The sequence below is a fragment of the Asterias rubens genome, chromosome 1, assembly GCF_902459465.1.
Source record: "Asterias rubens chromosome 1, eAstRub1.3, whole genome shotgun sequence".
NCBI classification, from domain to species: Eukaryota; Metazoa; Echinodermata; class Asteroidea; order Forcipulatida; family Asteriidae; genus Asterias; species Asterias rubens.
Genome location: NC_047062.1, coordinates 24779421 through 24793506, shown reverse-complemented (window position 1 = coordinate 24793506; position 14086 = coordinate 24779421). Strand labels below are relative to the sequence as shown.

The following is a 14086-nucleotide window of genomic DNA, read 5'->3' as shown; positions in this document are numbered from 1 at the left end:
GTGTCTTAGGGGCACCTTTTTAGGAGGTATAAACTCTAGGTAAACACTAAATTCCCCCAAAAGACCCTAAAACCCGTTCGGGGCAGAAAACACTTGAGAAGGAAAAGCAGCGTCACTGATACAGAACAGCAGACTAGATAAAACAAAAATGGTGAAAATAAAAGAGTAGAACTGTTTGGTTATTGATTTCAAAGTTGTACGAGTGACTGCACCAGGGGAAATAAGAGAAGCATGCCTAGTGGGTTGTAGAGTGGAGAGTAGGAACGGTCCATCAGGCCGGTCCCACCGGGACGTTTGATTAGCTTCCGCCCCTTGGTGCCAAGCCATCTCTTCCCTCGGCCCCACTTTGCCGTCCAAGACAACACAGACGGGAAGAGATGGGGGAGAAGGACATAATTTGTCTCCTCTTTTACAAGAGGCGACATTGCTGTTCACTTCTTTACCTTACATGCCGTTCCCCCATTTCTACAGACAGATTGCGACTGCCTGGAATAATTCAATTTCCCCGGCTAATCTCTGCGAATCGTGCGCGCTAATTGCTCATGATGGCTACCGTTGTTTTGAAGTAATGGCGCATTTGGCATTGGCCATGAATATAGCAATTGCGGTACAAAGTATGTTTATTTTACGCTTCATTTGTACAATTACGGCTGCTTAAGAAACCGCTTTAAGGTCTATACATTAGCTGGGTAGTTTTTATTGTTTGTTTTGCTTAAATGATTATTTTGTTTTATATAAGCTATAACGAGGCACTGCGCCATTCTAACGTCAAAGTCATAAGAGCTTGCAACAACGCAACGCGTCAACCAATAAGAGCACAACTGTGCTAAGTCTTTGAAGGCTATTAATTTGGTTAAATCCAATTTAAAGACAACAATTTTAAAAGATAGTCATAATACTGACAACATATCCCGTCTCAGAACTTGAAGAACTTTTTCTTCTGTAACTGAGGGACACGCCCACAAATTACGATGGCTCCTCCATGAGATGGAACTAAAATGAAAGCCATTGGTATATATACAATCACAGGCGATACTTTTTGGTAAAATCACATCGGTGTTCAGACATTGATGATGCATTGGAAATAAATCAATGCAAACTAGATACTTGTTTTCACCACCATTCAACAAAACATACCGCTTCATCAATGCTTGATTGGTCAAATATTTCGTAAAAACCATCTATCTTGGTAAAAAAACCCAGATTTTTTAATAGGACCCAGTGGTGAACAACAAAATTATACTCCATAACAAGATAACATTATGTCACAAAATGATCAATAATTATGTTATGAACACTATATACTATAGTTTGTACGCCAGTGATTTACACACTCCACAATACTGTATATAAGCAAGTATCACCTTACATATTCGTATTGACAGAAAGCACCCCCAATGTTGAAAAGAGACTGAAATTATGCACAGTCATTAAGACATCACATGTACAATTGACAACAGAAGTGTTTTTATTCACTGGCGAGGGCTAACCTTCAAGCGACCCCAGCCTGTTCCATCTATAGATTTTGTTTGTGCCAGGGTAAACCGAAATGCCAAATTTGCACAGGGCTGCGTTACGTCCTAATTCAGAGAGGTCCACGATCGCAGAGATATTTCGATCAAATATGCTTTTTGGAAATTACAAGACTGCAAACAAAATGGAGTACCGTCGAAAATTAGACAATAGGGCGCTCGCGTTTTTAGTTTTTTACCTGTCGCGCAGTGCGGCCAAACTTAATTTAGCAAGACTTCGCCGCTGCATGCTGCTGCCAACCAAACGGTGGCATGGGTTGTAGAAAGTCAAGAAAAACATATATGGATGTGTTTTTCTACGAATGCATTTGGAATGCTGACTGATTGATGCGTGTGTGTGTTAAGATTGTCAATATTGAGATCGTTTCGGACAGGACAGCGTTATTATTAAAAGGGAAACAAGCACGAAGAAATTTAAAATAATAAAATTAACAAATGTCACAGGTGGAAATTATTAAGATTTATAATTAAATGATGAAGTTTCATTTATTTGATTTCAAATTTAGAATGTAAAAAAAGTGGGTTTCTAAAATGAGCGACTGTAAATTAAATTTCCCATGTGTTCCTTTCCAGAAACAAGCCTTTACTGGTCACAGAGGCAGGCTTCAACATAACATAAACATGTATTGCAACGAACTAGAAACAGAATCATACATTATTTTCTCTATTTTAAGTTTTCTAATTCACCGTTGTTTAATAAATACAATAATGATTGTACACCAACCATCAGAAAAACAAAAACACAGAAAAAAAAAAACATTTTCAGCCAGCAATAAGTTTTCGAATGTGAATTTACATGTATTACATAGTGTGTGTGTCTACTCTTGGTACACCATTCACATGTGCTCCATATGACCGGAGATACTACTCATTTAATAACATTAAATAGATGAATAAATAAAATTTCACACCTGTACACCAAAAAGCAAAGTAATTATTTTAACAAAATAATAATAAGTAGATTGAATCAAAATGGAATGTGATCAGATACATTTTGGACGAATTCGGATAGGGGGAGAAAATACCCCCCAAATAGGTCATTACAAACTCTATAAAAAAATACTATAAGCTCTTTCTAGTACTACAAGGCACATGAAATACAAATATATACATCAAAATAGAACATGAACCATAAATAAATTGCAAAAATATGTCCATGGGCCACAGGCAGGGAAATTGATGGCAGTCGCAATTCGGACGGATTGGGGGGGGGGGGGGGGGAGGGGGGGCAGTTTTAAACCGAGTGTCGCGGCCGAGCGGTTAAGAGCACCGAATTCAAACTCTGGTGTTTCTGATCAGCAGAGTGTGGGTTCAAATCCCCAGCCGTGACACTTGTGTCCTTACTCAAGACACATAACCATTGCTTCGTCCTTCGGATGGGACGTAAAGCCGTTGGTCCCATGTGTTGTGTAAACGCATGTAAAAGAAACCAGCGCACTTATCGACAAGAGAAGGGGTTCGCCCCGGTGTTCCTGGCTGGATTGGCAGCTAATTGCGCCACCTTGTAAAACCATTACATGGTGCTGAAATATTAGGTCTTATATCTCAAAAATTCGCCCCACTCCTTGCAGTAATAATACCTGGCGATTTGTATCCTTTGGCAAAAGGCGCGTTATAAATACAGTTATTATTATTTTTATTATTATTATTAATAAGCCTTAAAAGGAAAAACTCTCATCTTCTCAAAATACAAAAGAGCTGAATTTGTCACTTTTGAATACAATTCAAAGGTCTGAAGGGAAAACATGCCTTATATTCACATATTGTTTTTATTTATTAGTCAGACCCCTTGCAGTTACCTAGAGAGATATTTAAACTGTTTTGCTGGGACCTCCTTCGGGTTTTCTCACTACGATAAAAAGCTCCAAATTCTTGTTGTTAAGTTGCACTTACTGTCCACACAACCATGTAGAATACAGTGTAGAATACAAGTGAATACAAATGAATACCTCAACACCGAAACGGTTTCCATGCATATAGCTGAGCCTTCAGCCATCAATGACCATTTTCAAATAAAGGCTATGCTGAATTCTCGCAGAATTGTTTTCATTTTAATTACAAACCGGTCCACTTTGGTTTCAAGCAGATCCCCTACTAGCCTCCACTTGTCTGGCTTCGTTAACCAGGTCAAACTGACATTCCATCAAGTGATGCAATTGTCTTTGCTCAAACATTGGATTGAGTTCATATGTATCCAAGCCAACATGCCTACTCACAACCAAGCCAACCTCTATTTGGCAAACAGAGCACTACAGCAAACATGTTGACACCTTGCATGGGAACCAGACAAAAACAGTCTCCACAACATCATATTCTATTTCTTTCCTTCTTCACAAGCTTTTGTTTTTACAAACACAACTTCCAAGTGTTGTTTGTTTTCATTTGCCAATCCATAGTAGATACAATTTTCTGAATAAATGTTTGCAAACATGGATGGTATCCCCCCAAGTGAGATTCTGATTTGTACAAACGAAATGGTTGTAAAGACAAGGATAGTCTCTCTACGTTGGAATGCACACAGTAAAGTGAAGACCTCCAGTAAAACAGGACACGAAAAACAAAACCCCAAAACCAAAAGGCACTATGAATTACTTTGTTTTCCTCATTAGTTTGTATTTGGCCAGCTTGTTAAGCCAACACAAACAGTAGATAGTGGTTTGGGTGGGGAGTGAGCCTATCAGTTCACTATTTTCACAGTCCCCTCGGCAACCTTCTTTCTCAAGACGGATATCAATCTGTCTTGCCTGAAACAAAACAGAAACAAGAAAATAGTAGATTACATTCTTTCAAAGGTTTTCTATATAACTATAAAGTTTAGTTTAAAGGCAGTGGACACTATTGGTAATTATTTAAAATAATTATTGGCATAAAACCTTACTTGATAACGAGTAATGGGGAGAGGTTGATGGTACAAAACATTGTGAGAAACGGCTCCCTCTGGAGTGACATAGTTTTTGAGAAAGAAGTCATTTTCCACGAATTTGATTTCAAGACCTCAGATTTAGAACTTGAGGTCTCGAAATCAACCATCTAAACACACACAACTTTGTGTGACCAGGGTTTTTCTTCTTTCATTAATATCATGCAACATCGACGACCTATTGAGTTCAAATTTTCACAGGTTATGCATATGTTGAGATTGACCAAGTGAGAACAATGGTCTTTGACAATTACCAATAGTGTACAGTGTCTTTCAGCATTATGTGTTGTATAATTGATTGGTCAAGTTAAGTTGAACAAATAGATAACAATATATTCCAGGTGAACAGTTTCCTTGTACAGGATAACGAGATATTTGAAACGGATATACAGATGGTTTGGTTAGTTTGCATTATAGACAGGGTGTAGGCAAAATTCGAAATAAATGTGAAACAAGGAAGGTAGTTTTGCATAAGATTAAATAGCACCAACTAATTCATCAGATGCAAATAAATGTGGTAAAGAAGAAAGTTGAAAGGGGTACGAGTGGCTTGTAAAAAAAACAATCTTCTAGAAAATCACAGAAGCTACCTACTCTTTCAATTTGGTTTGGCTGTTCTGCTGAGCGATTAGAGCCTGTTGCAGTTGCGCTGCCATGGCATTGCGCTCATTCTGCTGCTGTTTGAGCTGAGCATTTAGCTGGCTATTGGTCTTCTGCATCTGACCCAGGGCATGAGAGCGTACCTGGGCCTCTTCCTCAAAGCTCCCAATGGTGTTGTTAAACTGATCACGAAGATCAGCTTCTTGGGACAAGGACTTGTGGAGACTGGGGAGAGAAAAAAAGAGAGAGAGAGAAACATGGTTAATGTTTCAACATTTTCTTTGGTACCTCACAAACTTTTGACAAGTTGCCGTAAACAGATACATTTTGCAAAGACTTATGGTGATGAAAGTGTTTCACAAACTATTTGGTTAATTTACATTCCTCCACATCTGGACAAATGAGTTTGGGGAGAGTCGAACAAAGCAAAATTACTAGAGTGGGATTTGAACCTGCTACTTCTGAATTAATGGACTGGTGCTCTACCAACTGAGCCATCTAGACCTAATGTTATTGGTCTTTGATCGAGGGTGCCAGTCAGAAGCCATTCAACCTGTGAATGGCTTCCGATTGGCAAGAAGCCATTCAACCTGTGAATGGCTTCTGACTGGCACCCCTGGTTGCATGGCTGCCGATTGGCACCCCCAAATGAATGGCTTCTGACTGGCACCCCTGAACATAGGAAAGGCCATGCCAAATTGGCTGCTACAGCTTAGGCTTTGACATCCTGAGCAACAGCCAGAACAACAGTCATAGCCATAGCCACTGATTTAGTTTGAAGCAGATTGACAACTTAGGGAAATGCCAAAATTAGGGCTAGATGCTGGGTATAAGAAGAGCGCCCCTGTGGTTGTTTTACTTGATATCTAGACAAATGAATAAAACTTAAGACATTTCAATAAGTAGACAAATGAGATAAGTTCACAAATCAGCAATGGCCGGAAAAGTTTTGCTTACGACAGTACGAGACAGAAATATGTAACTAGCGAAATGACTTGTGATGTTTGACTAAGTGGTTCCTACAAAGCTTTTGTAGTTGAAGACATATTTCTGGCCTAGATATTAGATTGTTATGTCGTACCTGTAGAATACTTTCACTTCATCCAAGTCCTCTTGTAATTTCCGAACCTTAGAGACAGCAATGTCCCTCTCCTGCCTAGTTGCTTCTAACTGGCTCTGAAGAAGAAAATAAGGATGACAAAAATGTTTAATACAGATTATATAAAAAAATATTAAAACCATACCGGCCTGTTCTGGCCCATTGGATAAAAGCAACAGACCCCAGCTCTGGTGTTTCTGTTCAGCATAGTGTGGGTTTGAGTCCCGATTGTAACACTTGCAAGATATTTAACCCTTAGGCCTACTGATGCGTCCTTCCGATGAGACATAAAGTCGTTGGTCTTGTGTGTTGTGTAATATACGTAATAGAACCCAGTGCACTTATCGAAAAGTGAAGGGGTTTGCCCTGGTGTTCCTTATTTGCATTGGCTGCATATTGCTAACCATTACGGTGCTACATGTATGTAAAGGAACTGATGATGTCGTATGCTATGTAGATCTCGTTTTAAAGTCCGTAAGGCAGTTTACGGCTAAGTCCTCAGCCAGGTGAAGGGCTTTGATGCCACCATCAAGGTGAGAGAGTGGGCAGTCATCTATCATGTGGCGCATCATCTGTGGTTCTCCACAATCACAAAGCGGAGATGCAAGGTAGCCCCACTTGTGTAGGCTGCTGCGGCACGGCCCTGCGTCTGTACGGAACCAGTTTAAGACGCACCAATGGCCGCGGGAGAGGTCCATTCCCGGCAAGTGTAAAGGAACTGGTCTCATACTTCAAAACGTACCACAATTCCTTGTGCCTTGACGTCACTGAGTGACGGATATGAGCACTATATAAGAAGCCACTAATATTATCATTTTTATTACTTATATAGCGTGTAACTCTGTGATGCCCTTTGATAAGTTTAACGATACAAATTTAACAAATATGTCTTCACAAGTGTTTCAAATTGGTCTATTATGTTGTTTGAGAACTTCTTGTAAATTGTTCCATTACTGAACAGCAGCAAACTAAACGGTTTAATAACAGGGGAGTCAAAAGAGATTTATTTTGTCTTATAATGCAGATTTAGAGATCACATGTAGAAACCAGCTACTGTACACTGCTATTTTAAATAGCCTTATAAGCAAACATACCAAAATCTACAGGTTGTGGATCTACATGAATGACCAAACCATGAATGATCACAAATGCTCCGATCACAACTTTTTAGATTGGTGTGAAAAGAGAAAAGTCACAGAAATCACAGTCACAACACTACTTCATATACCTTTTATATAACAGGTTTCCTGCTGAGCAGAAACTTGTTATGCACAATTGTCTGCTTAGAAGCAGACCTAGAAATTGTGCCCTTTATTTTTAGGAAAAAAACATTTCTAATTCTGAAGAGGTACAAGTATATTACATGTGTCACATGTTTCTCACGATCCTGTTAAATCATGGAAGGATCCGGAGTATTTAAACACTAATAAAATGTCATGGCACAATGAGCAGACAAAATGACAAAGAATGTTTCTCAATCCACACGGATTACATTTTACGTTGGCCTTTGATAACAAAACGGCGCTATCTTTATAATGAGACAATAGCCCCAATAAAATCCCTTGTCCCAGCTTTTCGGCCAATCCTGGTCAAGCTGTCTCCATACAGTATTTCTGGCATTCGCCGATCCAACCCAGCGTCGGGAAAATAATTTCTGATTGATAGCAAAGAGCGGGCAGGTATTGTAAGGTTGGACCAGAGAACCTGGCATAGTTTGTTGAGGCTTACTGAGCAAACAGAGTCAATGGTGGTAGGCAGAGGCTAAGCAAACTTTTGTTACGTAACCCCACAATCTCAGCCTCCATTTTATTAGTTTAAGTAAGGCCTAACTAAAATTTGGAGTTGTGGTAAGATGGCGTGGGATTTATTAAACAATCTAAAGAGATGGAGCTCAACAAATTCTGACATTTCTACACCAAGGTTGTTTTTTGTCTATTTCTGGTGCTGAGGTTGCCAATCAATTTTTAAGGATGTCTGTGATTTGATCCTTTGTGAGGCCAAAGAGGCAAGTCATGATGTGTTTTTTGAATGCACAGACTTTCATGCAATGGTCAGTGGTTTCAATATCAACAAATCATTGTGGAATCCTGTCCCAATGTTCCATTGAGTTCATGCGTTATATTACATGTATGACTTTGTCAGGCCATAACATGTTGTACATGTATATGCAGACGAATCATACTTCCTGCGAACAAGAAGCAAACTTTGACGTCACAGCCCTGTTTGCGCAGGGAATGTTTTCGCAAGAAGTCGAGCAGAATTTGTACATGTAGTTGCAGAGTTTGGGAGGTCAAAATTTCTATTGCATTCACATTTGCAGGAAGTGTCATCGGGCCTTACTCTTACTTTGTGTTGGGGGTAGTTGTCATCTATCATAAAGCTGTATTGGCTAAACAGGGGTGCTTTTGACAATTGGGGGTGGGGTTTCAGGAGTTTAATGGGTTGGTAAAAATATGATTTTAACAAACACCTGAAAACAGTCTGTTGATTCAAGTTGTTAACTTTGTTTTAGGAAAAGGAAAGGGGACATCATTCTAAAATTGAGATAAAACAGGTACTCTATACTATACTATACAATTCAAGCCATGTGGCAAATGGCCATATGTGGTTAGTTTGGTTCAATGACTCAAGTACTTGACAGGAAAAATCTAAAGTTGTGGAATTGAATTGCCCGTCGAACTCTGTTTAACTCAAATCCCTCTGAGAGCAACTGTACTTGAACGACTTGCTAAACAACCAACTCGCTGATGGTTCTTTATGCATTGGTGCTCTATGATGCCACTAAAAGATGATTTAATAATCCAGCATTACCACGCATGGAGAACCAGAGATTTTCAAAAGCTGGGTGTGGTTTCTGCGTAGATAAGTTAACCAATTAAACACAACTTGTCAGGCTTTTCCCAGTTAATCAAGCCAATCTATGAACCTGTAATGGACCCCCCCTTGAGGTGGACATTATCAAATGGGCAGATTTCCACTGCCTTGCAATCACAGCCAAATAATGTCAATACTACATGTCCGTGTCCTTGTGCAATCTCCAACCATTGACATTCGGCCATATGTCACTTTGGGTAAACACAGATGAACATTTTCACAAGTTGCACAAACATCGGACTCCTTGACTTTCATTAAGTTGTGCTTCATTTGCATATAATTAACGCAGAACAAAAGGAAGCAGGGGACATTGGTGATTAGACATGAATGCCTTTTCGCCTTAAAAATTATCCAATGTGTGAAAAGGAAGGCGGGGACGTCACCGTAGATGCATAACAAAACCACAAAGCTACACCAGACTTTGCAGTAAATCAAGCGTAAGATCAATGCATGATACCACATGAGTATTCAGGCAATTTTTGCGTCACCCACTTGTGCACTTAAGGATTGCTCCATATTAAGTGGCTTCATTCCGAGTGGTTGAACACCCACAACAGGCCAGGCAACAAAGCTCAAGAACGATCATGGCTTCTGGCAAGTGCAACACTTGGAAAGAAGAAGGGGGGGGGGGGGAGTTGCACACCACCATCATATTCGGCTGGCCGTTATGTTTTGACAAGACACCACGTAGCCATCATTATCCAACGCAGATCTACTTTTGTTGGGTAATCATTTGGAAGTAATGCACAAAGCAAACCATCGTAATGGAACAAATTGGTGTGATTTGATTATCAAAAGGGAAGGCAGGAGAGAGAAGCTTCTCAACTGGAGCAGTGAGTCGCCTAGCTCTAGACCACTGACTACCAACAACAACCCCCCCCCTACTCCCAATGTCTGTTCACTACATGTACCATTAGACTTGACCTTGGTGAGAACTTTTTATTCCTAATAAATTTGATTATAAGTCCCTGCTATTTATCCTAAAAAAAGTTTGCATCAATTCAAACACCAAGTGATAAAAGTGCTCATTTGGTACGCCTGAGGTACTAAACACTCTGCACAAACAGTTTGATTAACATGGTCTTTTGAATGAGGATTGTTCACATTAAGCTAACAGCAATGGAGACTTCAGGAGATGGATAAAAAGACTTAAAGAGCAGGTACACACATACATTCATGGTACTTTGGAGGATTTGATTCAATCCTTTATAGAAGTTATTAAAATATGAGGAACCTTTGATTAAATCCTTTATAGAAGTTATAAAACTGAAGAAAAAGAGATATAATTTTCCGTTTAATGGTACTACTACATGTATATATACAACAACTGAACTGACAGGTCACATTGTAGGATTAGTTAGCACCTTAGCACAAAATGTGATTGCATAACTTTTAGGGCAACAAGATAAGGTACATGCCCCCCTCACAACAGGGATTAATCTGAAGTGGTTTTTTTCTCTTCAAAAGCTTGTGGCCACATGAAGTGTTTGATCAGAAAAGTACGCAACAGGTTTGAATATTTGGTGCAAAAACAAGTCTTAAGGAATGTGTTTTAACAAGTAAAAGGGTGCAAGTAAAAGGGTGTATGCAAATAAATTTTCCAGCTTTATGTGTTACCTTTTAATCACCTCACAGTGCACCTAGTTGCGAATAGAATTTGAGTGGTTGCCCAAAAACATATTTCCCATAATAGAGCATTTTGTTCTTAAATCTTTTGAAATCAGTGATCTTACCACAGTTTTAGTATGTGCATGATCCCCATGCAATAACCCCAAAGTGTCTACACAACAAGAGCTTCCAGTCACTAACTACAGCTCAGAGCATAACAATCAACAGTATTAGATAATCCATTTGGTGATGCAGACCCTATATTTGAGTAAAATGTGTAATTACAGCAAACATTCAATATTAAATATCTAATTTACTTGGGAATGAACAGTCAATATGTTCATGAGCTAAACAGTGGGCTGATTACGCTGATCCCCTTTATATATGTACAATGATTAATACACAGAAGTATTTATTTATCTCCGAGTGTCTTGTTTAAAATAGTCTTTACGGATCTGTTGACAATGAGTGTTTGAAGTAAGAGGACAGAGTCATCAAGTTTAGCGTCGGAGCAAATTTGCTGATGATAAGCAGAGAGTAGGAAGACCAAATATTTATGTCTATCTGAGCGGTGTATTTTACTTCCAGAATAAACCACTTTAAGTTTGGCTCTTCTGATCTGGGCCTTACGTGATAGAGCTGGTCAAGCAGCAACTATTGCTTTACGATTGGCTGCTTAGCATAAATGAGCAGGATACCAGTCAGAGACGCTAGATGTGACAAGGTACATGTATGTTGGCTGATATTCTTATTCTTGTAAGCCTAATTTTGTTCAAGTGCTTAGTTTTTTGCTGAAGCAGAAACAAAAACCCACCAAACAAATGAACCAAACAGCCAAAATGTCAAAATTCGCTGTAAATGGTTTCCAGATAAGTCATGCTCTAAACTACAAATGTGCTAAGCAATGGCTTCTTAAAAGTTTCTTGTGAAACTGGGCCCAGGGATTTGACCACTTTCACTCTTAACAATATAGACCTTATGCACATGACGTCATTTCACCTAGAGGTCAAAAGGAGGTTGTTCATTGGCCAATCCTGTGAGCCGAGCGAACAAATCTGTGCGTTTTGATTGTTTTGTCACCGTTTTTTCCACTAAGATTGCCGCTGGATGACGTCAATGCATAAGATCTATTTATAAAACAACATGGTATCATTCACAATATCCATGAATGACACCAAGGGATTGTATTTCATTTATTCTGGCTGTGAAGCCAAGAACTCTTTACGAAAAGCAAACTTAATCTCTGTTCTAGCCAAGAACCACATGAAGAGAAGACAATGAAGAAGGTTTCAGTTTTAGATGTGGGAGGAAAACCCCAGAGAATCATTCCCAGGAAAACCCATGTAGTCAGGTAGGGACTGAAAACATAATCCATATAGTGCCATAGTAGGATTCGAACCAGGGCCCTAGACACTAGAAGGTGGAAGGCGAGGAAAGACACCACTATGCAAACCCGACCACCCAACCTAGATGATTACCCTATATAGAGAAATGAACCTTTAGCTAAACCTAAAGCTAAAGTTTTGTATCAAACTAGACAAATTCAAATGAAACATGGACCGAATTCTCCTTTTTGAAACTTTATCAGAACAATATGGGGCAGGAATCTAACACTTAAGTAGAAACTTCTTTAACGAGAGAAATGTTTTATTGAAAAGGAAAGAAAAGTTAACTTTAAAACAAAGAAATTGTACATGGAGAGTATCCCAATAAAGTCACTGGCTGAAAAAAAACTAAAAATGAAGAGCTAAATGTCATCTAGGTTTACGCTTGTGTTCAGTGATAAATGTTGTTGGCTTTAAAGTACGCAATTGTTGATCCTAGTTACTAATCAGTTGACGTAGCCAGTTAAATAGCTCTGGACTACTTCTCGCCAAGTGTTTGCAGAAATTTAAGTCAATTTGTGTAACAAACTTCCCATAATACATGTACTAAGGGGGCAGTGCAGATATTCCTATTTGTTGGTTATTAAACACAGGGCAAACAGTCATGAAATGTGTATGCATACATACAGAGTGCAAGCTTGGGGGACAGATACTCTGTTTGGTGTGTTAATATTGGAATATTGTCTGACAAGTAGCTAGCATTATCTTTAGCAAACACCGGAAGATCATTAGGGTAGATTAGGGGCAACAAGAATGACTGTTTTGTGCACTTTTATATGTGACAGTAACAGATATGTACAACATGAACATGTCTACTGTGCTGTACTATTGTAACAAAATACACTGTAGTATCGTTAACAACCTAACAAAAATGCTTTGTACAAAATTGGTTTGTAGAAGGGTATGTTTTTCCAATCCCCTTAATTACCATGATCATAACATGAAACAATGATGAAACTAATCAGTCAAATTTTTTCGATTATGGAACTATAAAATATGTTGTAGCTGCTAACATTTACAATAGAATGGAGCAAGGTCATTGTGTGCTTTACTATGGTTTCAAAAAATGTTGTCTTCTTCTCATCATGTGGTCAGGAATAAGGAACACATTCAAACTCAAGTAATAAATCTCTTCAAGACTGCATTTTAAATGATAATATTTGTCAGGGGTCAACCACAATGCTTAGCCTTTTTGAAATATGGTTGACATAGGGGGGGGGGGCACTGTTTGGTTTGGCTATATACAGAAAAATACTCAACAAACCTAATAGTGTCATAGTATTGTGTTCAACATATGGCCTATGCAAGCTAACTTTTGTGTACTACCGGTATACAAAATGAAAAGCACCAACGCTACACCAAGTCTTATACCAAATCGCAGATGTGATTGTTTTTTTCGTTGATCAAATTAATTCCTGTCCTCCATTTATCAATTCAAACCATCCAATCAAATTTCATCAGAAATCGTGACTATGTTTTCAAGAAAAAAAAGCAAGAGTAACTGTCTATGAAGAACATTAGTGCTCATCTCGATTTATCAAGTAATACATGTACATCCCAAAGGGAAACTGAATCTTAGGTATATTTCAAACAAGTTTTGTTTAATCAGTTGTATTTCAGATGGACATTTACTTGGTTTTTCAGAACCAAGTTTATAATACAAAGTACCTCTTCACGAAAGACAGAGAAGATAATTCCTAAGTTTTAGGATCATGATTAATCATACCCTAGCTAGGGGTGAATGGGTTACGATTATCATTGTTGCTTCATACAAAGACCAAGACTTTAGGGTACTGTGATCCGATTAATGTTTAACTTAACATTGAATCTTGCTGGTATTTTAGAAGGAGTTAGCGCTTTATACTATCAGTGACTGATAGGGGTTATCTTCAACCATCGTCCGCTTTGTGGGAAAAGTACAATAATTGAATGAACAATTCTCTACTCAAGTTTTTAAAAGTAGATAGGGCTTGAAATAACTACTGGACTGTGGGACCAAGTAAAGTAGATGTAATTTCAATGGTCCAGTAACCTCACAACCCAACAGTGGTTTTGGTGTATTTTCTAT

General features: G+C 38.7%; 1 protein-coding gene across 1 annotated transcript in view; it reads right to left on the bottom strand.

Moving 5' to 3' along the window:
- Positions 1 to 3135: 3135 nt before the first annotated feature.
- Positions 3136 to 14086, bottom strand: part of LOC117297509 (mirror-image polydactyly gene 1 protein-like) — a 37085-nt gene continuing 26134 nt past the window's right edge. The window contains exons 10-12 of the mRNA XM_033780590.1: positions 6134 to 6228; positions 5047 to 5277; positions 3136 to 4276 (exon numbers count right to left, since the gene is read on the bottom strand). Coding sequence (XP_033636481.1) covers positions 4210 to 4276; positions 5047 to 5277; positions 6134 to 6228 — 393 coding nt within the window. The 3' untranslated portion in view covers positions 3136 to 4209. The remainder of the gene's footprint in view (positions 4277 to 5046; positions 5278 to 6133; positions 6229 to 14086) is intronic.